General features: G+C 39.5%; 1 protein-coding gene and 1 long non-coding RNA gene across 2 annotated transcripts in view; both read right to left on the bottom strand.

Moving 5' to 3' along the window:
- The window catches only part of LOC118899975, a 425,764-nt gene that overhangs the window by 88,012 nt on the left and 312,567 nt on the right, over positions 1-25,185 (bottom strand). The window lies entirely within an intron of this gene.
- LOC118899972 (ralBP1-associated Eps domain-containing protein 2) lies at positions 4,063-6,399 on the bottom strand. The gene has a single exon (XM_036862064.1). The coding sequence runs from the start codon at positions 6,308-6,310 to the stop codon at positions 4,364-4,366; it is 1,947 nt and encodes a 648-aa protein (XP_036717959.1). The 5' UTR covers positions 6,311-6,399; the 3' UTR covers positions 4,063-4,363.

The raw sequence follows: 25,185 nt of genomic DNA, 5'->3' as shown, positions 1-25,185 counted from the left end.
TCTACTAAATAATAGTTGATCAAAAAGCACTCTGATGCTGGTCCCATGGTTAAATTACCAATCTAACTACTATCTTAACAACCAAATCTAACTGCTAACTCCTCTAGAGCCAAGTACACACCTACCAACAACCTTCCTTTATATAAAATATGGAATAGAATGCCAAGAAAGTTCTATATAATAAAGTACTCCCCCAAATTGTGGATTGGTCCAGACTACATATATAACTGGCACTATTCAACCTATCTGGCCCCATCTCTTACTCGTTCCATAAGTCTAATTTTTTTCCACCTACAATGGGACATTCCTCTGTATTCTTACAGCTTCTATTGCTGACACAAGAGCACTTATCACTCAATACAGAATTGCTGATTTACAACCTTTTCTTGACAATCAGAAAGTGACTTCTATGAGGATAAGGGTGTGCTTTACTTTTCACTTTTGTGTGTTAAGGTGTAGCACAGTGCCTGGCACAAAATAGGCAATGTTTGTTGATGGAAAAATAAATAATTTAAAGAATAACTAAGGTAATCCAATGTGTCATTATATCGGGCTACATATTATCTCTGTTCAACTTGAAACCTGCCAATACATCTTGTACATTGTAGGATGCTAATACTTTAAAACCCTGAGATACCATGCTCAGAAATATTATAAATTAGAATGCTAGATGATTGGCAATTTGGCTCCTCTGCCCAGCTCCCACTCTTAAAGAGTGGTGGGCTAATATTTTAATCTTCAGGGGTAGGGATGGAGGAAATGGATTGAAGGGCAAGGCCAAGCTGGGATGTGGGTCCCAATATTCCCAGTTTTCTCTTGCCTCCACTTCCCTAGATCAGGATGGAGAAACCAGGGGCCAACTACCTGTGAAATCCCTGAAGTTTGCTCCCTCTATTCTAGACATACCAGCAGCCAGGAGACCCAGCATCTTCTCAATCAACATTTAAGCTTGAATGAACAACTACAGCCCGGCTGAACCATACTATAGACGACTAAGGTGAATTTGGATTACACGGCAATGTCACCAAACTCCTGGTCTAGTAGCATCACGGACCTAGCTTAGTCATTAACCTTGCAATACTATGAGTTCACATTTTATTCAATTCAATTATTTTGACCCTGATTGTCATGTTACAGTAGGTTTACATATTAATTAAATTTAAAAGATGAATATAAAGTAGAATTAGGAAAAATAGAATTAAGGAGTCACATAATTAATTAAACCCACAGATCCATGACTGGTTCTGAAAATGTGCTTCTAGTCCTTGATATATTTGGAACTATGTAAACAAGTTCAGAAATAACATAAACTCTCCTCACAGGGCTAAATTTTAGAAGATAAATATCTTAGTTTCTACCACCAGGAAAATATAAAAATCTACCTAATCTAGCTAATATAATGTTTTCTAGCTATTTGCTCAACCATGTGCTTTCTGAATACAAAACGATAAGTGTTCATTAAAACATATTTTTAAAGTTCAACAGTGGGGGACTAGGAACAGTGCCAACTAACCAGCCATTAAATTATAGCCCATGCATTTTAATAAATCTATCAGTATTCAAAATATCAGAGCTATTCAATGAATCATAAATTAATTGTGTGTTGAAGAGAATTTTGCATACTATAAATTTGGAACCATTTTTAAAATGTTCTCTGGTTTTAAATATAGAAATAGTAACCTTTTCTAACTTAACAACATAATTATAAACTTCATAATGACAAGGAGATGAAGATAGGTACTGTACTTTTCTTGGTTTCTATGAAGGATGAAAGATGAAAGAATATTTAAAGTATCCCTTTAGGAATGCAACTGAATAAAATCAGGAATTTGATATCTCTAAACAAAATGCAAACCATGACATGAATGTAATTCAAATATAACACAGTAAAGTCTGGGCATATATACATCTAGAACATAAATTGACTAAAACACTATACTTCTTATTATTTTAAAAATAATTACATTCATTAATAATAAGGTAAAACTTTCAAAAATCCTGAAAAATGTAAGAAGAAGAAAAGAAACACTTGTGTCTTCTAACAACATAGAACTTGTTTACATAGTTACATAGTTCCAACTATATCAACTATATCAACTATATCAACACTTGTGAAGAAGAAAACACTTGTAATATGCAAAAGCTCTTACTATTACCTTTTGGTGTGTTTTCTTCTAATTTTCTATGTATTTTTAACTTAGTTGCAAATATTTAAAATCCATTTTTGTCTTAGATTTTCTCTTAATATTACATCAATTATTTTCCATGCTAATGAACTCTTATTGAACTAAGTCACTTTCCAACATCCTTCATTAAAATGCAAGATGCTTGATACCAAAAACTGTTTTATCTTCATATCGTCACAGTCCAACAGTTTCTGACCCATGTTAGGAACTCAATATATGTTTATCAATTAACCAACTAGAGTCATTTTCTATCAAAATATTAATCTGATAAAATTGTCATGGATAAGATACTTTATCCCATTAATAATTATAACATATAATGATAATCACAACTATTATCATATACTGATCTCTTACTATGCTGCAGGTACTAGACTAGGGACTTCACTCTTTCATTCATGGGTGCATTTATCCATGTATGCATTCAACAAATATTTGTTTATTGATACAAATATTGGAGCAATATTGGTGAGTGAAACCAATGCTGCTTTTGCTCACATGGAGCTTTTAGTTTGCTTATGGGTGCAGGTGATTTTCACATATATTTGTTGTAATCATAAATCAATACTATAAAATACAACTATTTTGCAGTAGCGATTTATGCAAAATAGGTCATGTTCCTCAGGAAATAGACTTTGAGAGAGAGACTAGCATTAGTAGGAAGTTCATTAGGGTAAATCCATGGGATCAACACCTTTGGAGACTGAAGTAAGTAGGATTGGGCAGAGCGAGAAGCTGAACTACAGTGCAGTTACAATTAAGGTCTCAGCTGATCTTATAAAGAATTCTGAAGCTAGCACGGTCCTGCCCTTCAAAATTGTTCAGCCTTGAGCAAAAATGACCAGGATTTTATACACTTATGTTAACCAATCATTGGATGTAGGCTGCTCTTGGAGAGAAAGTGACACTGGGCAGAGCTGCTCCATTCAGCTAAGATCAATTCATGAGATCGACTCAGCTATGAGCTAGCCGCAACCACACTCCCTGGAGCAGGGGGAAATGAGTGTCTCTGTCCTGAAGGGTGCCACAACACAATAACATCTACAGCCTAGCCCTTGTGCCATTTGGACACATGTACTTTATATAATAAATTCTGGGAACAATTTTTCCAAGATTCTAGTTGGTCTCTTTCCCTAGAGAAATGCTTAGGAGAAATACTAGTGAGACTAACTGCACCATTGCAGCTGGTCTTGAGGCTGCAATTCACTCTCATCATCTTCTCCCTCTGTTACTCATACTAGTACCTCTACCAGTCTAGATGGCTTACCTGGTACAGAGATGTTTCATCCTTGAGAATTCTTAACCCTCAATTACCATGCCCCTCTTAGACTGGGGGCACTACCCTTGATTAAATTGTGTAAGGGATTCCCCAAAGATGCCTCAGTGGATTATCTCGGTGCCAAATATATTATTCCTTGCTCTCATCATATATCAGTAGCCCTAACTATTCCTGATAGGGAAGTCACTACCATGTACACACATCATATTGTTTCAGGATCCTTCCTCCTGGGGGTTCATGCCTCTTCTGTAGTCAGGGACACTCAAGTCTGAACTAGCTCAGATCCAAAAACTAAGCAAGGGATTCCAACTTATTGTTGATGCACCTGCCCTCAGCCTCCTGATCATTCTTGATATATTTTAATGACATAATTTGAGCATAGCTGTTTCAACTTTCCATCTGTCTTGCTCCTAGGGGGTTGTGTTCTATTAGCCATCTCCATATCTCTCTAACAGTCAGTGTCCCAAACCCTCCAGCTGCCACTACAACCTTAGCATTCATGACAGTAATCACAGCCACTTTGCTATACCCTGCCACCAAGCCTCTATTTTTCAGGATTCTGTCATTGTCATTCTTTTTTTTAATGCTCTAAATTGTTTTTATTTGCTAGAAGATTGGTTTTGGGTAAGGAGCAACATCTAACACCTTGAGGAAGTACTTAAGAATGGGAGGTAAATTCCACTGATAGTTACAATTTCAAGTGTGATAATCAGTTGTATTTTTTCCACCACAGTAAAACGTACACGTGAAGCACAAGAGAAAAGGTGATATGGATTATATTCCGCCGCTAAGAGCTTTTGACACAGTCTCAGACATCTATGACAAGTAGTTGCGTTGAAACATTCAAAGGAAAGATCTTGGCAGGAAAGGTCACCCACTGTTACTTGAATCTTGGGGGTCACAACACAGTGACTGGACGAAGTTGTTCCAGTTGGTTTTCCAATGCAATCCGTTCTTGATGAACCTCCTTGAGCTGCTGCTGGAGTTCACTGTTCAGCCGGGCCAGCACTGCATTGGCCTCTTTATTTTTGCGGATAGCAGTTTGAATAGCCTTCTTCTGTTTGGAAGACTGTTTTTGGACTGTTGGATGGGGTTTCACGGTTGCTACAGAAGCTGGCCCGCCTACAGCAGTAGTAGGCTCTTGATTTTCTGTAGCTTGATTTTCAGGTCGGAATTTTCTACGGATGGGCTTTGATGGGGGCTGAGAATACAGTATGTCCTTCTTTGTTGGACTACTTTCCGCAGCTTGGGAGGGGGCTCTGTTCAGCTGAGGGTGTAACTCGGCCTCAGATCCTTGTTCAGACTGCGATGGACAAGGTCTCGGAGGAAGCGCAGGTGGTGGAGGTAACAATCCTGACTTAGAAGCTGGCACACTGGGCTGGAAGACTTTATTCAGATCCAAGGAGGAGGCTCTGGAATGGGTTTTCTGTGGCCGCGGTGGCGGGGTGGGAGGGTCCTCGCCCCTCTTCATGGCCTCTTCTATGGAGGTGCTAGAGTAGGATCTGGATCTTGGTCTTGCTTTGAGACTGTTGGAATCCTTAGGAGTGGCTGAATCCTCGGACATATCTTTTGGTAAGGCTTCATCCGTAGCACTCTTCAAAGCTTGTTTGTCATCACCAGTCACATCTTGGGTAGGGACAGGAAAGTCGGCCACGTCTTTAATAGATAGCTTCTCCATCCGATTCAAGTCACGGGGTTGTTGGTTTGCTGGCACTGGCTCAGAATAAGAATCAAATAACGCACACTCCCACTTGGGCTTAGGAAAGGCTGCTTGCAGGTACTCTGGCTGCAGAGTTGGAGGCAGGCCCTCAGGCAGTGGGTAGCCGTTCTTCCGAGCCACAATGAGATGAAACGCAGCACAGAACTCTGGCAGGCTCAGGGCTCCATCGCAGTCAGCATCGCTCAGTTCCCATATATAGGAGAGTTCTGGAATGGAAAGCTTTGATTTGGTGAAGAAGTTCTTGGCCACAGAACCTGAAATGAAGGAACTCGGATCAGGCTGAAGGGACCGGAACTGGTTGACATAATACTCTCGCTGCTCTTCCGTTATCCTCCAGGGTTCGTCTGGGTAACTACTGTTGTTATCCTGCAGTTCTCTCTCCACTGAAAAGGACCGGATAAGGGAAGCCTGATGCCGAAGGGGTTTGGCTCCTGGGCCCCCCAACGAGGGTCCCTCAGGCTGGACAAGGGGCTGTCTAGCTTCATAAGGAGCTGGATGCATCTGCTCCGTGCTGCTCCGCAGTTTGCTGTAGCCATGGCTCAAGGGCACCCTCTGGTAATGAGGCGGGGAAGAAGGAGGGGAGGCGAGGGGTGACATCGTGGGAGACTGCGTTTCCTGCTGTTTATCCTCATCATCCATTCTTTTGAAGGTATTTTTTTCTGTGATTAAATATGGAATCTGAACTTTAGTTCCATGCAGCTCAGCCATGTTCCCAAACCGGATCTCAGCATCAGTTTTTGACATCATAAAGCGAGGCAGCGGCAGTTCACATTTAATACTCTCTATCCGCACGGGGAGGCCAGACTGTGCTGCAGCAATTAATTTCAGGGCAACGTAAAACTGTGTTGGACCAAAATAACCAACCCGCTTTGCACCACAGAGTTCTGTGATCTGGTGCAGCGTCTCGGCGGGCAGCTGCGACGCCCGGAACAGGTCGGCCACGGGGCCCGAGGCTGCGGTGGCCGCGCCGGGGGCGGCCCTGGCGGCCTCAGGGGGCCCGGACCCGGGGCCCCCGCCTGCGGCGCCGGCGCAGCGCGCGAAGAGCTCAGAGTAGCACTGCTGCTCGCCCTCACTCAGCAGCAGCGGCGGTCCAGAGCCGCAGCCCCCGCCTGCTGCCGCCTCCATGGAGCCTGAAAGGGGGCCCAGCGGAGCACCGTCCCCGGTTGAGGCGCCGCCGCCTTCACCACAGCCTCCGCCGCTTCAGCCTCGGCCTTGGCCGCCGCCGCCCCCACCTGTCATTGTCATTCTTATCAAGAATCCCAGTTCTGCCAAATCCTACTATTAGCCCTGGCCTATGACAGACATCCACCTCTGACTTCTGAGTGTTGCTGGTGCCCCCCCACTTGTGCCTATGCTCTAGTAAGCAGGATGCATCTAGGCTCTCCCAAAGAACATAGAACAATCGTGGGTTACATCTGCTCCGACATACTCACTTCTCTTCATCTTTTGATCTCTTTTCCTAGAATAGAATAGAATAGAATAGAATAGAATAGAATAGAATAGAATAGAATAGAATAGTTGTGGCACTTGTGTTTCACTTTCTCCAAACTTTTAAGAGCTATCCTAGCAATGGGCAAATATCACCTTCCTAGGTCTTGCCCAGTGTTTTAAATAATGTACCATGGAAAAGTGTTCTCATGAGCAATTTTTTTTATAACTCTCCCTTATTCATATTTATTACTCCACTTCCTAGCCCAACAGTCTCAGAATACAAGCCCCAGCATACTCCTGGAACCTACTAATAGAAGTTAATTACGCTCTGCAAATCCTTGTTCCTTTCCTCCCTTCATAGACCCAGCACTTTCCTGTATTTGGTTATGTTGTGACTTGACCCTAGTCTTGTAGTCAGGAGGGGAACACATGCAGATTGGCAAGGTGAAGGCATCAGCATTGATTTCAAGCAAGGGGGAGCTGGGAAGGCCTAGCCTCTAACAGGGAATAACTTCCACAGGCATAGGGTTCAGGGTGACGTGGATTTTCAAGATTTTCAGGTACATCAACCCTGATAACCTCATCCTAAGTCTCAGAGCCCCACCTCTTTTATCCAGGGCTGTGACCTTGACACAGTAAACTTGGTGGGACTAAAAATTCAACCCTCTTGGAGTTCTGTCACTCTCATAAATAATTCCCTAAACTGCTCCTTAGCTTTTTCTGGACTTGAATAGATAAAAGTCTCTTATATGTTACCTAAGAGGCCCTCTGGCTTTCACTGTTTGTCTTCAGTTGGATTAATCACCCACACTTTGATTTACTTTCTCCAATGCATCAATGTCACTCAGCAGGAACCATATAAATTCCATTCCCCAAATCTTCTTTCAGCTTTCCAGGGCGATTATATAGCTTCTTCTGCCAGAAGGAACTTCTGGGTAAATGCTTTCTACTGAGTTTTCACTCTAACTGAAGACTATGGCAGAAGTTTCTCACCAACATGCCTGGAGGCAAGGAGTTTTATATTCTTTATGTTTTCGTTTCAGGCTTTCCCATCTCTCCCTGTTCAAGCCCACATCACATTCTCAAGATGGTTTTCACTTATCTAATTCTTAATAACATGCGGTAATGAAGGAAGAGTTGGGCAGAGAGAGTTTGGGGGTTTATACCTTATCCTCAACAAAAAGCTCCTCCCTCTAGGCTCAACTTTCCCGGTATCTCTAACCATTTCCCAATCTAAGACTTTTTGCCTATACTTTTACTCTACAACCCAAAATAATGGATAATATCTGATTCCTTGATAGGGAAGACTTTCATGTTGAGGGACTCATGACATAATCATTCAGACAGAGAGAATGAAACATTAATGGTGGAATTCACAAACAAAAAGCAAAAGCATATATGCATGTGTATGTAAAGTATCTATGTAAACTTTTGTAAAAAGACCAACATGTTAACATAGAAACCTTCCTTGATTTTAAACCTAAGGTGAGACTTATGCCTAGCATCAAAAAGTATCTTTAATTAAAGCACAGAGAGAGAGAGAATGAACCTCCTTTATTTTGTTGAAATTTGTATTAGTAATTTTATAGTAGCTCTCATTTCTAAATTAAAAACACAAGCTAACACTTCAAAGCTCTTGTATAAACAACTGACTTCAAAAAGCCAAATGTGTATAAGCTCTGCTATAAACCTGATCCTTAATTATGTTCCATTTTGTATTCAACCCATACTTGTGTCACTTTGCTTCCTTTCACCCCTTCAGGAGTATTATTCTTTAGTTTATTTTCAGTCTTTCTATGACTGATAACATTTTCTGATCAATGAAAAGGTTGGTGTTGTTTCTAAAAGTAATGGTATGTAATAAAATTGTTCTACTCCAACAATTAAAAACATTTTATTATGTAATAAAATAGGTTCCTTTTCTCTAGCTCCAGCCATACAACATTAATTCAGACACTAATTCACACATGATGTATTATTGCTAGAGTAGTGAGGGCATTTATTAGTAATATGTATACATACACACATACACATTAAGTTAAATATTATATTTAGATGATAGACATATCCAGTCTAAGCAGGTTTTAATTTTATTTCAATATAAGGAGAATTTTTCCTTTTGCAGGGGTAAGCCTGCAAGTATAAGTCCAAAATCAGAAAAATCACTTAAGGTAATTTCATAAGGCAAAAGTATTTTGGAAAAAATATATAAATCAAAACTGAATAGGACAATTGGACAGCATCTGATCTATAGAACTTAGGGCTCAAAAGTTTTGTTAGTTGAGATATAAACACAAAGTATTATTTATAAATTTCCATGCACAATTCAAAGCACCGAACTAGGAGCTAAAAGACATAGGTTTAATCCCAGCTCTACCAAAACGTAGCCATTGTTCAACCCTGGGAAAGTCACCTCTTTAAGAAAGTTTCTTTCACTGCTTAATGAGGCGTTTGGGCTCAAAAACTTCTCTTGGCAATGAGATTCAGAGAATCTGAGAGTCAGCTGGATTGTTCTTTATTAGAGTTCTTCCTGGCTAAGTGCATCAATGATCAGAGTTGAAAGCTAGTCCTTCTGCCTTGTGGTTATCAGATTGAATTTTTTTGTTTTCTTATGTGAAATCTGTAAGTTGAAATGTAAATGCCTTCTCATGACATGCCAAGTGTTAGTGATGCAGAGGATGTCTAATTCTGCAGCCTCCTTTCATGCCCTGCTTCATCTATGCAGTCCGGTGTTACTCTGCTCTGTGCGCCAATTGACCAAACCTGCCAGATTAGTTCCTGCTGCTGTGCCTTTGCACTTGTTAACTCTACTTGAATGTCTTTCTTCCTATTTTCTGTCTCCTTAGTATCTATTCTTTAGTGAAGACTTTAATTAATCAAGCAAATATTTATGTCACCATTTATGGTAATGTAAAGTATAGGGAAATTGAAAACAAAATCACATGAAGAGTTGTTTAAAATGCTGATACATAAATCCATCTTGACTTACCAAAATAAACTCTTAGAACAGGACCTGGGAACCTGTATTTTGCCAGTGTCTCCATTAATCCTAAGACAACTATTCAATTAATGACCCTTTAAGAAACACTGGCTATAAGAAACTCCTACTTGTTCACTGTGTGACCCATAGGAGAGGGGGTACAATGGACCTATTATTCCAGTAGAAGTAAATTTCCTATAAGTTCCTAGGGTAATTTCCATATTTGTTTATGTATTCATTTCTGTAAACTCAGATAATATATGCCAGACTCCATGCTAAATGCTGGAAATATAGAAAGAACAAGGTCAACTCAATCTTTGCTCTTGATGGGTTCTGTTCTACCAGATGAAAGATACATCACAAATTAGTTATATAATTATTCATTTAATTACAATTGTAATTAATATCATGAATGACTCCCTGATAGTCTCTAAGAGTGACTATCAGTGAACCTGACTTAGAATCCTAAGTTAGGGATAGTTTCCTTAGATATTTGACAGAAAATAGCACATTGATCCACAGGGATGAAATAGCCCATGGGGATACAAATATATAGATATATTTAAGGCACAGTAAAGAAAAATAAGTTGACAGAGGAGTCAGAGATGCCACAGACATTGATATTTGCACAACCACTCCAGCTCTCTGATAGTTGATATCTATGCAATGTATTTTTTACCATCCTTTTCCTTTCAACTATTTGTAACTTGAATCTAAAGTGTGTCTCCTGTAAACAATATATAGTTAGATTTTTAAAATTCAGTCTGACAATCTCTGTCATTTTATTGGGTTGTTTAAGCCATTCACATCAAATGCTTTCATTGATATGTTTGGATTTACACCTGCCATTGTGGTTTTCATTCTCTTTATGTCTCATGACTATTTTGTAACTCTGTTCTTCCTTTACCACCTTCTTTTGCATTGAATGAAGATTTTCTTGTATACTACTTTAATTTTTTAAACAAATTTTAGATACGTTTTAAGTTATTTTCTTAGCAATTGCTCTAAGCCTTACAATATACATCACAACATCAGATTCTACTTCAAATTCTACTTCAAATTCACACTAACTTAACTCCAGTATGATGTAAAAACAGTACTCCTGTAGAGCTCCATTCTCTTCCCCTTTTCTGTGTTATTATTATTATAATACATATGAAGCTTATGTTTGTTAAAAACCCCCAAAATTTGTTGTTATAATTATTGCTTTATATAATCATGTATTTTAAAGAGGCTAAGAGAACAAAGGAGGGCTCAATAATATTTATAGGGTTCTTTTGAAAGAAATATTAACCTTCTTATGCATCATTTGCGGTTCTCTTTATTTACTCCTATGGATTTGAGTTACCATGTGTTATTTCCTTGCTCCAGCATAGTTTCATCCCATTCAATCCCCTTTGTGCTGTTATTGTCAAGTATGTTAATATGTTAAAGTCCAAACAGTATAATTTTATAGGTATTGTTTTATGAGATTTCTTTGTAAATCAGTTAAGAGATGAAAGGAAAATGAATAGGTAATTAAGCTTTTTTGGGTCTTTACCTTTACCAGATCTCTTTGTTTATTTATGTAGGTTTGAATAGCTGTCCCATGTCACTTCAGATATTTTCCCTTTGCTTTTATCCTTAGCATGGCTTCCTAGGGGTCACCCGGGGTCAGTATACACCATTTATGTTATACAACAAGGTTGTACTTAAGCCACCTGAGCCAGTAAGATTTTTCAGCCTTTACCATTGGATCTCTGGGCGAATTGGAGATGGCTTTCACAGCTCAGGGAATTTACACTTTTGCCTGCACTCAGCCAGGAACTAATAGCTTGGAAGTTCCCTGGCTGGTTGCTCCTGAGAGGGTATAGCTTTGGGCATATGAATGGCCTTCTAGACCACCAGCAATGAGTGCAGTTTTATTTTTGAACCTGGCTTCCTTGAAGTCACCCCTGGGTCAGTGTAGCTTATTATTCATCCTGCCTGTGGTCAAAGGTTGTGCTTAGATCCCTTAAGATAGTAAGACTTCTGCCCTTTGTTCATGAATTTGTTGTGTAGCATGGAGAATGCTTTCAACTCCTTCTGCTCTGATTACCCCAGCCTTCCAGATTGCCAGGCATGAATGCAAACCCGGAAGAGTCTTTCTCAGATACCTCTTTCCCTGGCTTAGGCATGAACTTCTCCATGCCCTGCTCCAAGTAAAGCCTATGCTTTCAGGCAGATCTGTGGAGTTAGTAGTCCTTAAGTGCTACCTTTTACCTTGGTTAGAACCTCAGCCCACTGTATTAAGGCTGGGGAGAGGGACAGTAGCCTGCCTCTGCTAGAGTGACACCTCTACTCTACAAGTGAGCACTGGAGTGAATGGTAGCCTCTGGTCTTCTCAGCTTGCCCCTCTTGGCATGAAACCTCAACCCTAAAAGCAACCAAGTGGAGGAAAATTCAGGACCGCAATTTTCTTGGCCTTTTGTATCTTAGGGTAGAGCCCTTACCTTAAGACTGAGAGCTGATGGGAGAAGGGACTCCTAGTTGTCTCAGCCACTCTCACCCAGCCCAGAGGATCTGTGATGCGGAGATGGGGGCAGGGAGAATGAGATATGCAGGTGACCTGCAACTCCCAGGATAAAACTCACATGCCTAGACTGAGAGCTAAAGGAAGACGGAGACCCATTTTCTTGGCCACACTCATCTGTGGTAAAGCTTCCATAATGTAGAGCTGAGGGTTGGGTTGAGAGGGGTAGGAGCAGGCCACAGTTCAAATGCCACAAACTCACTGTTCCTCCCAAGACTTAGTAGATTTTCTTGTATTAAGTTTTCTTCATTTGATGTACATTCTTTAGGTCAATTTCCAAAGACTTAAAACAAATTGTTAAAAATCATTTTCACCAGTGAAATGGTTGTTTTGATGACTAGAGGGTCTACCAAGATCCTCACACAGCCATTCTGGAAGTTCCACTCACAGAGAAATTAGAAAAAGACGATCAAAAAAGAAAGGAAAAATTCAATAAGCACATGAGGAGAATATAGGGTCTTAAAAGTCATTGGAAGAGAGAATTTAAAGAAGAAGCGTGTGTCAAATAGTGTTAAAATCTTCCCCCAAATCAAGAGCTGTGTATTGAGCACATGCCTTGGATTTAATAGCAAGAATGATGGTGATTTTTGATGTGCAGAGGTAGGTAGGAAAGCCACATTAAAGGGAGTGAGGGGTGTGCAGCTGGTGAGGAAATAGAGAACTGAAGTCATGAATGTGGTCTGTAAAGGAGAAGAGCTATATGGAGTCGTGAACCTAGGGGAGTTTTACATTGTTTAAATAGTTGTTTGTAATAATTGGGAGAGATGTCTATATTTTTAAATATAAGTGGGCAGGATCCTGCAAAGAGAGGATGGGTGATATCAATGGAATATCAAAGAATGGAGGATTAAGTTTTCCGAGAAAGTGGGAGGGAATGGAAGTAGAGTCCAGGTGGTGGGATTAGCACTATAAAATAGGAAAATTCCTCTGTTACAGAAGGAGGAAGGAGCAAAGAATCCATGTGCAAATAGGATCTCAGGTGGCAGAAGGCTGATGGAGTTCATTGGATCTCCATTGTGGAAGGAATCTCAATCAGGCCTCTCATCTAACTCTGTATTCTCCGGCAGCTATGTTATGACCATCTCCTTTTCTGGAACGAATGCTCATTGGTTTGTCCAAAGGTCAAACATTGGATAAGTGGTGAAGGGTGTAACATGGGCAGGGAAAGGGGCACAGGGTGAAACAGCTGCCCCTGTCTTTAGTGCTTTTGAACATTCTTCCCAGTCATCACATACTGGGCTCAGAAGTAGAAACACCCTATGGAGCAATATGAGAGCTGGACAATGGGACGTTGAAGACAGGGAAGGAAGTAAAACCTATCACATCTGAAGGTATATTATGAGCCTCCCTGGGATTAAAAACTCATAAATATAGGTATTTAAATGTCTTGACTAGCTAATCTGGGAAACTCATGACTTTCAGTTGAGAACACTAAGTTGCTTGTTCAAGATACACAATCACTTAGAGGCAAAACTCAAGTCTCCCGACTCCTAGTCTGTGACTGTTCTAGTATGGCTATGTTTATTGTTCTATTTTGCAAAGAAAAGTTACCCAGAATCTGGGCATATAATGACACTTGCAATTACTTGAGAACTCGTGGAATTTGGTATGCATTGTTAGCCTGCTGAGGGTCTTAATGTTGAAGTATATAATTACCAACAGCTAAAAATTCAGAGGATTTCACATAAAAAAACCCAGATTTGGAGAACTTCTGAAAAATTGAAAGATCTGGCAAGACTACTTCCTTTTAGCATTACTTGGCATAAATTGAGCAGCAATTTCTCCCTTTATAAAGGGTCATATCCTCCAACCTCCCATAATTAACATTGTTGCAATGTTTCTACATTGGGCTGATTTCACCGATTTACAGTTACATGCCTAGTCCCAATAGGAATTTGAGTTGGTGCCTAAAAACATATCATACAGAAGAAGCTAGGATCAAAAAAAAAAAAGACAAAAAAGTGGAAGACATCCTTGATCCAAGGCACAATCTTACAATCAAAGGCTACTGTTCTAGTCTGCCTGGAATGGTTCTCCTTCTCATCTACCCTTCCTCTACAATCTCCCCATCTTCTCTCTCTGGATAAGTTTCACTAATTTTTCCATCAGCTCAGGAAACATCACATGTAGGAAACTATCTCTAAATACCCACAATGTGCTCAAGTTTGGACAGGCACCCTTCTTGTCCTCCCATAGCACCCTATGTTCCCTAGAAGGTGGTACCTCTATCTTACTACATAACCTCTTCATAATTATCTGTGTATGTGTCCATGTCCTCACTAGATCAGAGACCATAATTCATCTCAGCATCCATCAAAACATATAGCTGGCATGTGTTAGGCTGAAGGTAAAGGTTCATCAAACTAAACCTCACTGAACTCAAGAGTTCAAATCTCTGGACTGGAGAAAAGAATATGGAGCAGAGAGGACATGAGAATATGTTAGTTCTAATCTACACCCTGTAACTAACCCTTTGAGTGACTTTGGGCAAATCACATTTTCTCTCTGGGCTTCAGTTCCTTATATGGAAAATGAATAAATTTACTAGACTTAAATTCTCTTAAGGGTCACAGTGTGTGATTTATCAATGATGCTCAGGAGGTATTTAAGACAATAAACTGACGGATTTCTCAAAGGTCTCTAAGATCGTTCCAGCCTCAGAACTATATTGTCGAGGATTCCATCAGAAAGAGCACTAGACTGAAGCGGATCATGACTGTCTATGGGTGGCTAAAATAATGGAGAAAAGTCAAAGGGGATTTCTTGTTCGCACTGGTTTTTATATACACACAATCCTTTAAGATGGCAAAGTTCAAGTTAAGCAAAGTTTAACCACAAAGCAGCCCACTTGCAAATTAGCCCATTGGCGACCTCTAGAGGCCTTTCGATTTTTTACAGCAATATGAGAAATGAAGAAAACATTTAAAATCTATACATTCATTCTAGTGGAAGGTTTCTAATTAAGTTTTCCATTTAGAGAAAGCGAAATTGATGTCTGTACTTACACAATTTCCAGGTCCAGGGTAAAAAAGAATACTTTGCTGTTGTCATTTATGTTTTTAGGTTAGTTTTTTAATCAGCCTTGCCTAGGTTTACAACAAGGTCAGATATACAACTTTGCTCCATTAGTACAGTAAAAACTCTAAATGGTGCAGGAAGTCTTTCTTGAGGGATTTTCTAAAGTCACTCACCTTTCACCTCCAACTGCACACCGTCCAGGGTTGTCCTTGTATCACCACATAGTTTTGTAAATGTCTGTGCATGTCATCCCCTCTAGACTTTCAACTATTGAACAGTAGGTATTACCTCCACATCTCCAGTGCCTAGCACAGTGCTTGTCTTAGAGAAGATTTTTAAAAAGGAGGGACAACAATCCCTGTTCCAGAAGTCTGTCATGAGGATAGCACTGAGGCACTGCACGTGAGGCAGCTCAGCACGTGAGGCAGCTCAGCACGTGAGGCCGCTCTGCACGTGAGGCAGCTCAGCACGTGAGGCCGCTCAGCACATGAGGCAGCTCTGCACGTGAGGCCGCTCAGCACATGAGGCAGCTCAGCACGTGAGGCAGCTCAGCACGTGAGGCAGCTCAGCAGGTGAGGCTGCTCTGCACGTGAGACAGCTCTGCACGTGAGGCTGCTGAGCAGGTGAGGCAGCTCTGCATGTGAGGCAGCTCAGGACGTGAGGCAGCTCTGCACGTGAGGCAGCTCAGCACGTGAGGCCGCTGAGCAGGTGAAGCAGCTCTGAACGTGAGGCAGCTCTATATATGAAACAGCTTTGCAAGGTGCTATCCAAGCGCCACAGCATGTCACCATCTATCCAGCCTGCCGCACTCTGGGAAAGGGGCTCCTCATCCAGGGCATTTGCAGTGGCTGTGGAAGCAGCATGATGCAGAACTGAGAATAGTTTTCTGAGATAATAGCAATCTCTTTAGGGATCTAAATGTATCCCTGGCTGTAGTCAGAGTTTGAGTTGGGCAGATAGGATGCCAGTGATACTAGAAAAAAATGGAGAGTGGGAAACCATAAAGTTAATTATAAAGGACTTGTTTTCTGTTTGGGTGTTAGAAGTTTTTGTAAAAGATGGATCACTCCTTACTATCACAAGTCTTCATGAAGTTAGGATGTCTACGTGAGATTTTGTTATTGTGTTTATAGATTGTGAAACTCACGTAGCTCCTCATTCAATACAGAATGGGGCATTAAGAATCCTCTAATGGAAAAGGCAACCCTCTTGCACTGTTGGTGGGAATGTAAATTGATACAGCCACTATGGAGAACAGTATGGAGGCTCCTTAAAAAACTAAAAATAGAACTACCATATGACCCAGCATTCCCACTAATGGGCATATACCCTGAGAAAACCATAATTCAAAAAGAGTCATGTACCACAATGTTCATTGCAGCTCTATTTACAATAGCCAGGACATGGAAGCAACCTAAGTGTCCATTGACAGATGAATAGATAAAGATGTGGCACATATATACAATGGAATATTACTCAGACATAAAAAGAAACGAAATTGAGTTATTTGTAGTGAGGTGGATGGGCCTAGAGACTGTCATACAGAGTGAAGTAAATCAGAAAGAGAAAAACAAATACCGTATGCTAACACATATATATGGAATCTAAAAAAAAAAAAAGTGTTTATGAAGAACCTAGGGGCAGGACAGGAATAAAGACGCAGACATAGAGAATGGACTTGAGGACACGGGGAGGGGGAAGGGTAAGCAGGGACAGGGACGAAGTGAGAGAGTGGCATGGACTTATATACACTACCAAATGTAAAATAGCTAGCTAGTGGGAAGCAGCCGCATAGCACAGGGAGATCAGCTCAGTGCTCTGTGACCACCTAGAGGGGTGGGATAGGGAGTGTGGGAGGGAGGGAGATGCAAGATGGAGGAGATATGGGGATATATGTATATGTACAGCTGATTCACTTTGTTATAAAGCAGAAGCTAACACACCATTGTAAAGCAATTATACTCCAATAAAGATGTTAAAAAAAAGAATCCTCTAATGGACTGATGTGTAAACAGAATTGTTCAGAAAAGGTAAACAAGAACAACCAGATTAGGACCAAATGTAGAGGAATGAGGGAACCAACATTTATTGGCATGCACACTCATGCCCTACATCTTAACTGAGCTCTAGATTTCAGAAACCCTCTGAATATCTCAACTTGAAGGTTCCACACACATTCCACACTGGTCATGTCTAGTATGGAGACACTATTAACCAAATTTGTTCTGAAATGTCCTGCCTCAATGACTGATTCTACTAAGTCACCCAAGCCAGAAATATGAGTCATCTTTGTTTCCTCTTTACGTGTCATTAAAAATTCTCTCACCTCTTCTCGTTCACTACCATATTTTTAGTTGAGGTCCTCGTCACTTCTTCTGAATTACTGACGTAGTCTCCTAGTTGTTTTTCTTGTTTTCAAAATCTAGTTGCTCTCCCCTTTTAATCCACTTACTCAATTGCTGCCAGAGCAACTGTCCGAGAACCCAAATTTGATCATTTTTGTCTCCTGCTTAATATCTTTCAATGTCTCATTACAACTTACAGGACTACTCTTAAATGGCTTAGCTTAGCATATAAGCCTTTTGTAGTTTGAACCTTTTCTCATCTCTCACCATGCCCTGACAAGTATCCATTGTTTCCTATCTTCCAAAAAGATATTCAAAGCAATTATACTCCAGTATCCTCAAGTCCCTTCTCTAGTAGATCTGCATCTTTATTCCCGTCTTGCCCCTAGGTTCTTCTGACCTTTTTTTTTTTCTTTTTTTAGATTCCATATATATGTGTTAGCATACGGTATTTGTTTTTCTTTTTCTGACTTGGACATATATACACTATCAAACGTAAAATAGATAGCTAGTGGGAAGCAGCCGCATAGCACAGGGAGATCAGCTCTGTGCTTTGTGACCACCTAGAGGGGTGGGATAGGGAGGATGGGAGGGAGGGAGACGCAAGAGGGAAGAGATATGGGGACATATGTATATGTATAACTGATTCACTTTGTTATAAAGCAGAAACTAACACACCATTGTAAAGCAATTATACTCTAATAAAGGTGTTAAAAATAAATAAATAAATAAAAATAAAAAATAAAAAACAGCAATGAATATGTTCCTGAAAAAAAAAATTATACTCCAGTAAACATGTTTTAAAAAAAATAGATATTCAGTGTTTCCCTTCGCTGTTTCATGGCTCTTTGCTTTCAAGCATGTTCTATCCCTTGTTTGGAATGCACTCCCTCCCTCCTTTTCCTTGAGAATTTCCACTTTCCCTTTAGCACAAAGCATGGGTCACCCCCTCTTCAATGCCATCCTTGACCTCTCACACCACAGGAGTGTTCTAGATGTCCCATTTCTGTGTTATTTTAGCATGTCCTGAAAACCTCTAACACATCACATATCACACTGTATTGCAACTAGTTAATTGTCTGCTACTCATTCTCTTTCAGAAGAGGTTGATTTTTACCAGACACTTTATGGACGGCTCCCTGATGTCCTCAGGATAAAATTTTTAAAGAAATCTTAGCATCACATACGAAGTCCTTTATTCTCCTAACTTTCTAGCATCATTTCCTCATAAACTTCCCCACTTCACCCCCTATTCGCTAAGTCCAGTGAAACATTTGCAGTTCCCCAAACACCGTGTGTCTTAGCATACTCTCTTAACTCTGCCAGGGACACCATTTTCTGGTCCTCTCCACTTGGTTTTTAAGATTATACTCAATGGCCTACCAAGAGTCTTTTCCTCCCCTGTACTCCAAACCAACCCCCTCCCCCAACCATGGTTCTCATTCCACTGTAGAGAAATCATCAGTCTCCCTGTCTGGCACAGAGAGCTTGAGGGCACTCCTGGGAGGAACCGGCTGTTTTGAGCTCAGGATTCCCAGCACTACTGGCCAGAGAGCCCAGTGGTTAAAGCTCTAAGCCATAGGCTTTGGAGTTCAACAACATCCAAGTTCTTCTACGGCACTTTCTAATCATGCAATCTTAGTAGATAATTGGGATAAAAATGTGTATCGTATAATGCTTTTTCAAGAATAAACCACGTATGGTGTACCAAGGCATGATTCCTGCACCTGGCACATAGTAAGCCCTGACCAAATGATAGAGTGAGTTATGACAGGCATTCAGTTACATCACTGGATGAATGAAAGATTGAGTGAGTTGCAAGGACAGTGAATGGATAGCTGTGTGTGCAAGTCCAGAAAAGAAGGGTGAAAGATATTCCAGGTGAGAAAAACACATGAAGGTGTGACAGCATGTCACACAGAGAGGTAGATATGTCCGGGGGAGATGAATGAAATGTGGAGTAAGAAATGATCATGAATGCATGATACTGATGACAGCCTCACCTTACTCTTCAATGCAGGCTGGACGCTGGACCACACTAGGGGTCTGGATGAACCCCCAAGCTTATTGATACTAAGAATCCAAATGCTCATTCACAATTCTACCAGGTTATTTTTTTCTGATCGCTCCAGAATTATCTGCTCCTCAATCTTTCTTCTCCTTTTACTTTCCACTGCAGTCCTAGAAGGACAATCTAATGGATTCACTGGGTTCCCATGGTTATAATTACCTCTTGCTCACTCCCCTGACTGCAGTGGCACTTTACATCCCCTCCATGGGGTGGACAGACAAAGAGGTAGGTAAGTGGAAAGATGTTGTTTTGCTGAGGTGGTGTCTAAGGAAGTGATGCTCTTGGCCATCTTACATTTGTACCTTGAACGGCATTTTTGTACTTTTCTTTTTCAAAAGCAGAAGAAAACAATTCAGCAGGCTTGGAAGATTCTTATTCAGCTACTGGGCATCTCCAGGGCCAATCACTTGGGTATATTTTTCTCTTCCTCCTCTTCCACCAGCTTTTTTTTCTGTCTGTCATGTAGTTTCATCCTTTATAAATTAATAAGATTTGCTTTGCTATCAATCACCTGCTGTTTTTGGAGTTCTGTAGACCTGTCTCTCCTGTTTTTCACTGTTATATCAGAAGTATAGAAGTTAGAAGTGGAGCACAGTATCACAACCTAACACACACACACACACACACATTCACACAGAGGTGCACACAGGCACGCATAAGGGTGCTCAAACCTGTACGCACATCAGAATCTATTGTTAGTTTGAAATACTGATCTTAGAGAAATGCTGGAAATGGACAGAAATAACGTATTAGCCAATACAGCCCACACAAAGAGTACATGAAGGAGCTGTGAAAAATGAATTGTCTTTTTCCCATTTCTTATACTCTGGACCACGTGGAGGATGACAAAGAACTTGTGTCATGACCTCATCCTCCTCTCCTGCTTGGGAGATGCCAAGTCAGCTCCTTCCTCAGAGTGGTTCGACTCAGTTGAAGAAAAGAAAGCTATTTTTCCAAGAATAAAGGCACGAAGTTTCCATGTTTCTGGAAAAACATACTTTTCATGGTCCCTGGTACTCTAGAATCCAACTTATATGAATGTCAGGATCTAATATTTTTCATACTATATGTAGTTTTTTGTATATTTGTTCATCTCTCCACCCCAGACTGTGAATTCTCTGCAGACAAGCTGATTTTATCATTATTTTCTTTAATTTATCAAAGAATTGCACTTTATGTACAATGAGCCAGGCACTACACCAAATGCTTTCCAAATATTAAAACATATTTAATCCTCATAACAGCCCTATGATTTAGCGACTTCTATTATCTCTCTTTTTCAGATTAGGAACCTGAGACTCACAGAGATTAAGTAATTTGCCCAGGGTCATGAGCTAATAAAAGAAGATAGGAATGGAAACTAGATGGTGAGGATCCATGGCCTCTGCTTTGAAGAAATTTCTTTTGCAGGCTTTAATGATTATCACTTATACCCTAAGGCTAGCACAAGGTCTGCACATATTAGGTGCTCAATAAGCATTCATGGAATGAATAATGTATTTGTCCTGATTTTTAATTTTCTGATTTAAATGTTTACATGTTTACTGTGTGTCTCCCACTAATCTATTAGCTCTCAGAGGGGAGGAATCTTGTCTGACTTACAGCTATATCTCAGCTTCTGAAATTGTGCCTGGAAAATCACTCAGCAACTATTTGTTCAACGAATGGATGAATGAATGAGTCAGTGATCTTCATATCAAAAAGACAAACTCCCACAGATAGAAACTATGCCATCATATGCTTTTGTATTGGTTTTCTATTGCTGCCATAACAAATTAACAAAAACTTAGTGGCTTAAGAAAAAAAATATCTTACAGTTCTGAATGTTAGAAGTACGACATGGGTCTCACTGGACTCCAATCAGAAAGCTGGCAGGGCTGTGTAGCTTTCTGGAGGCCTACGGGAAACCTGTTTCCATGCTCTTCCCAGCTTCTAGAGGCCACCCATTTGCTTGGATCATGGCCCACTGCAATCTTCAAACCTGGCAACACTCTGCCTTTCTGTACCTACTTCTATAGTCACATCTTCCTCTGGCTAATTCTCCTCTTCTGCTTCTCTTTTCCACTTTTAAGGACCCTTATGATTACATTGGGCCCATTTGATAATCCAGGATAGTTATTTTAAGATCAGCTGATTAGCAACCATAATTCCATCTGCCACCTAAATTCCTTTTTATCATTCAAACTAACATTTTTATATGTTAGAGGGATTAGGACATGGACATCTTTAGATGGCCATTATTCGGCTTTCCATATCTTTCTTCCTTTACAAATTTCTCTGATCCAGAATGTCTATCCCTACACTTCATCTACAGATAAATCCCTCTCATTAATTTTTTAACCTCTGCATGGTACTGATCTCTTTCCAACTTGTATTATACCCATAGTCATACATATCTTATTCCCCAATAACAAAATAGGGCTTTTGCAGGAAGACACACACAACTCCATATGTCACAGAATTTAACACAGTAAGAACTTCATACACTGACTTACCAGTGTTTATCTGTAGAGGAACATCATACAGTTTAGTTCTTTCAGCCACAATTTCTAAAAGATACAGCTGAGTATGTACTAGGTACTAAGTGGAAAAAACAGTTGAAGGCAGAAAGACAAGGACACAAAGATAGGGTAAGAGGGATATGTGTAATAGATAAACCGTGTTGTGACAACAACAACAAAACAACAACAAGAATAATTTGTACAGATGCCACTTACTGTGCCAAGCTCTGCACTAAGACATTTAATCGCAATATCTCATTTAAATTACATAAACAGTGAGGTAGATAAGCCTTAGGATATAGATGATCAAACTGAAGCTCAGAAAACTTAAATAAAGGACCAAGAAGAGTACTTTGTATAAATATATAATTTCTACAAAAAATATTTTATGCTCATTTTATGTCTGAATAAACTAAAATTCACAAAAGTTGAAGGCCACACCCACTTCTAGTGTCAGAGCCAGAATTAGAAGGTAGGTATTTCTGGCACAAAAGAGCATTCAATCTCCCTCAGAGCTTTAGAGAATGCTTAGAAAGACTATTCTTGACATAAAGATGCATAAAAAAATGGGAGACCTTAAATGATCCAACTTATTTAGTTTGTAAATTCTGACAAGGTTATGACAAAAATGAATAACAACCGCTGTATCCTAACTTTACTGGGAAAATTTGCTTATTATTAACAATCTATGAAGAAAATATGTGATCATGCTCTACATGACCCCTGAAGAAACTGGTTTACAAAACAAATTAAGTAATCAGTGTATCAATAAATCAGTGTGTGTATATATATATGCACACATATATGTGTATGTGTAAACAAATATATAGTTTTTTCATCTCAATAAAGCTGTTATTGAGATAACAGCTTTATTGAGATATAATTCATATATTATAAAATCCACTGTTTTAAAGTGTACAATTCAATGTTTTTCAGTATGTTCACTAGTTTTGCAACCATCACTGCTAATTTTGAAACACTTTTATTATCCCAAAAGAAACTCCATACTCATTAGCAATCACTCCTCATTACCTGCCCAAACCATTACTTTCCCCACCCCATCCAAGCCATAAGCATCCACTAATCTAACATCTGTCTAGACATGCCTGGACTGGATATTTCTAATGAATGAAATCCTACAATATGTGGTCTTTGAAGCTAAATTTTTCACATTCAATAATGTTTTCAAGGTCCATCCATGTTGTCTCATGTATCAGTACTTCATTCTCTTTTATGGCCAAAAAATATTTCATTGTATGAATATTTCATTATGTGAAAAAGGGAGGGTAAGGGAAGGGAGAACAGAAAATGAGAGAAAGAGAAAGGAGATGAGGGGAGGTAAGAGAAGAAGATGGAGGGAGGGAGGGAGGAAAGGAGGGAGAGAAGGAGGGAGGGGTTAGTTCACAGGAAAGAGGCGGTATAAGATGTGGTTATAGGTACAGGTGAATGAGGAAAGTGACTAAAATACAGAAGGTTAGCCTTGAATAGGTGCAGAGAGAGAGAGAAAGAGCTCATCTAACTGGAGGAAAAGAGATAAGAATTGCTGTGGAAGCAAGATAAGCTTGGCAGCAGAGGGAATTTAGTGGAATATCAACTGCTTGGTTCTTAATTTTCTTAATGAGATACATATAAAAGAATTGAAACTTACTCAATTTGGCAAGTGTGTATTGTTGACTTATGCCATATCTAGGTCTATCTGAAGCATCATGAAGGATCCCTAAGAAGTGAAGTCTCTAGCCCATGACGTTTAACAGCATGCAGAATCATTAAACTTTTTTTTTTCCCTGAAAAATTAGTACTTTAGGAATTTTATAGAATCAGAAATTCAGGCTTGGAGTCTAACTTTCTCTTATACATGCTTGTGTTCCCTTCTACAACATGCCTAGCAAGTGGGTTTTCAATTTCTGCTTGAATATTCTTGGGGATGAGCAACTCTCTCCCTCATAGGACAACTATTACAAGTGCTAAGGGAACAGGCTTTGAAGCCATATATTATCTGAGTTCAAACACTGTTTCAACCACTTGAAAGCTATGTGACCTTGGGAACATTTCTATGCTTAGTTTTCTCATCTGTGAAGCAGAAATAATGAGTATACTAACTCAGAGGACTGTTGTGAGGATTCAAAAAGTTCATATGTGTGAAGAGTTTAGAATAGTCTGACATATATTGTGTGCTTGGTAAATGATAGCTCTAGCTATACAATAGTATAATCTATCTTCAAATTCTTTCTGATACAGAGCAAAATTTTGATCTATGTGGCATCTATCCATAGATTCTAGTTCTAACTCTTCCTTCCTTGGCCCTATAGATCTAAAATTTCTGTTTTATATGCACGTATGAAATCTAAGAATCATGTTGTTTCCTCTAAACTAGAATACCCTACTCCCCAACACTGACTTGGTTAAATTAGTTTATACTATTCATTTTTATACCTTTCAAGTAACACTATAGCATTCTTGAACAAAATATTTTAATAGCTGCAGAGTATTTATATAATGTAGTTTTACTCTAATTTATGTAGTACTTTTTCTTTTTGGAAACTTATATTTCTTCAATTTTATTAAAAATAAAGCCATTATTTAAAAGTTTGGCTGTATTTCTGATCATATTATTAGACTTAATTGTTATGAACAAAATTATTGTCTAGAAAGGATACAAAATGATTTTCTATTCTGCCATCACATTCTCACACACAGTGAGTTTGGTTACTTTTCTCTTTACTTATTTGAGGACATTTTTAAATGATATTTTTTATGTCTTTAAATTATATATTTAAAAAATTGACCAAATTTCTTAGTAGGGTTCTTCTCAGAGCTTCAATATGTACATTAGAAATATTAAAAGGTAGAGTGTTATAGTCACTGTGTCCCAGTGTAGTTGCCCATGAAACTTTCTTTTCTATATGTGGAACATATTTCAAGTAATGTATTAGAGTATTGAAATAATTCTCCCAGTGCAAACAGCAGAAAAGAAGGATTCCCTTTCTTTGTTCCTTTTTTATTCCTAGGTGTGGCACCATTTCCTAGGGAATGCCCAGATAAAATTTTAAGTTGTAAACCAAAAAATGACACTTCCTGCAAGATAATGAAAACAATTTAACAC

The sequence above is a fragment of the Balaenoptera musculus genome, chromosome 8, assembly GCF_009873245.2.
Source record: "Balaenoptera musculus isolate JJ_BM4_2016_0621 chromosome 8, mBalMus1.pri.v3, whole genome shotgun sequence".
Classification (NCBI taxonomy): Eukaryota; Metazoa; Chordata; class Mammalia; order Artiodactyla; family Balaenopteridae; genus Balaenoptera; species Balaenoptera musculus.
Note: the sequence above shows the minus strand (reverse complement) of the source record. Positions and strands in the feature narration are given on the sequence as shown.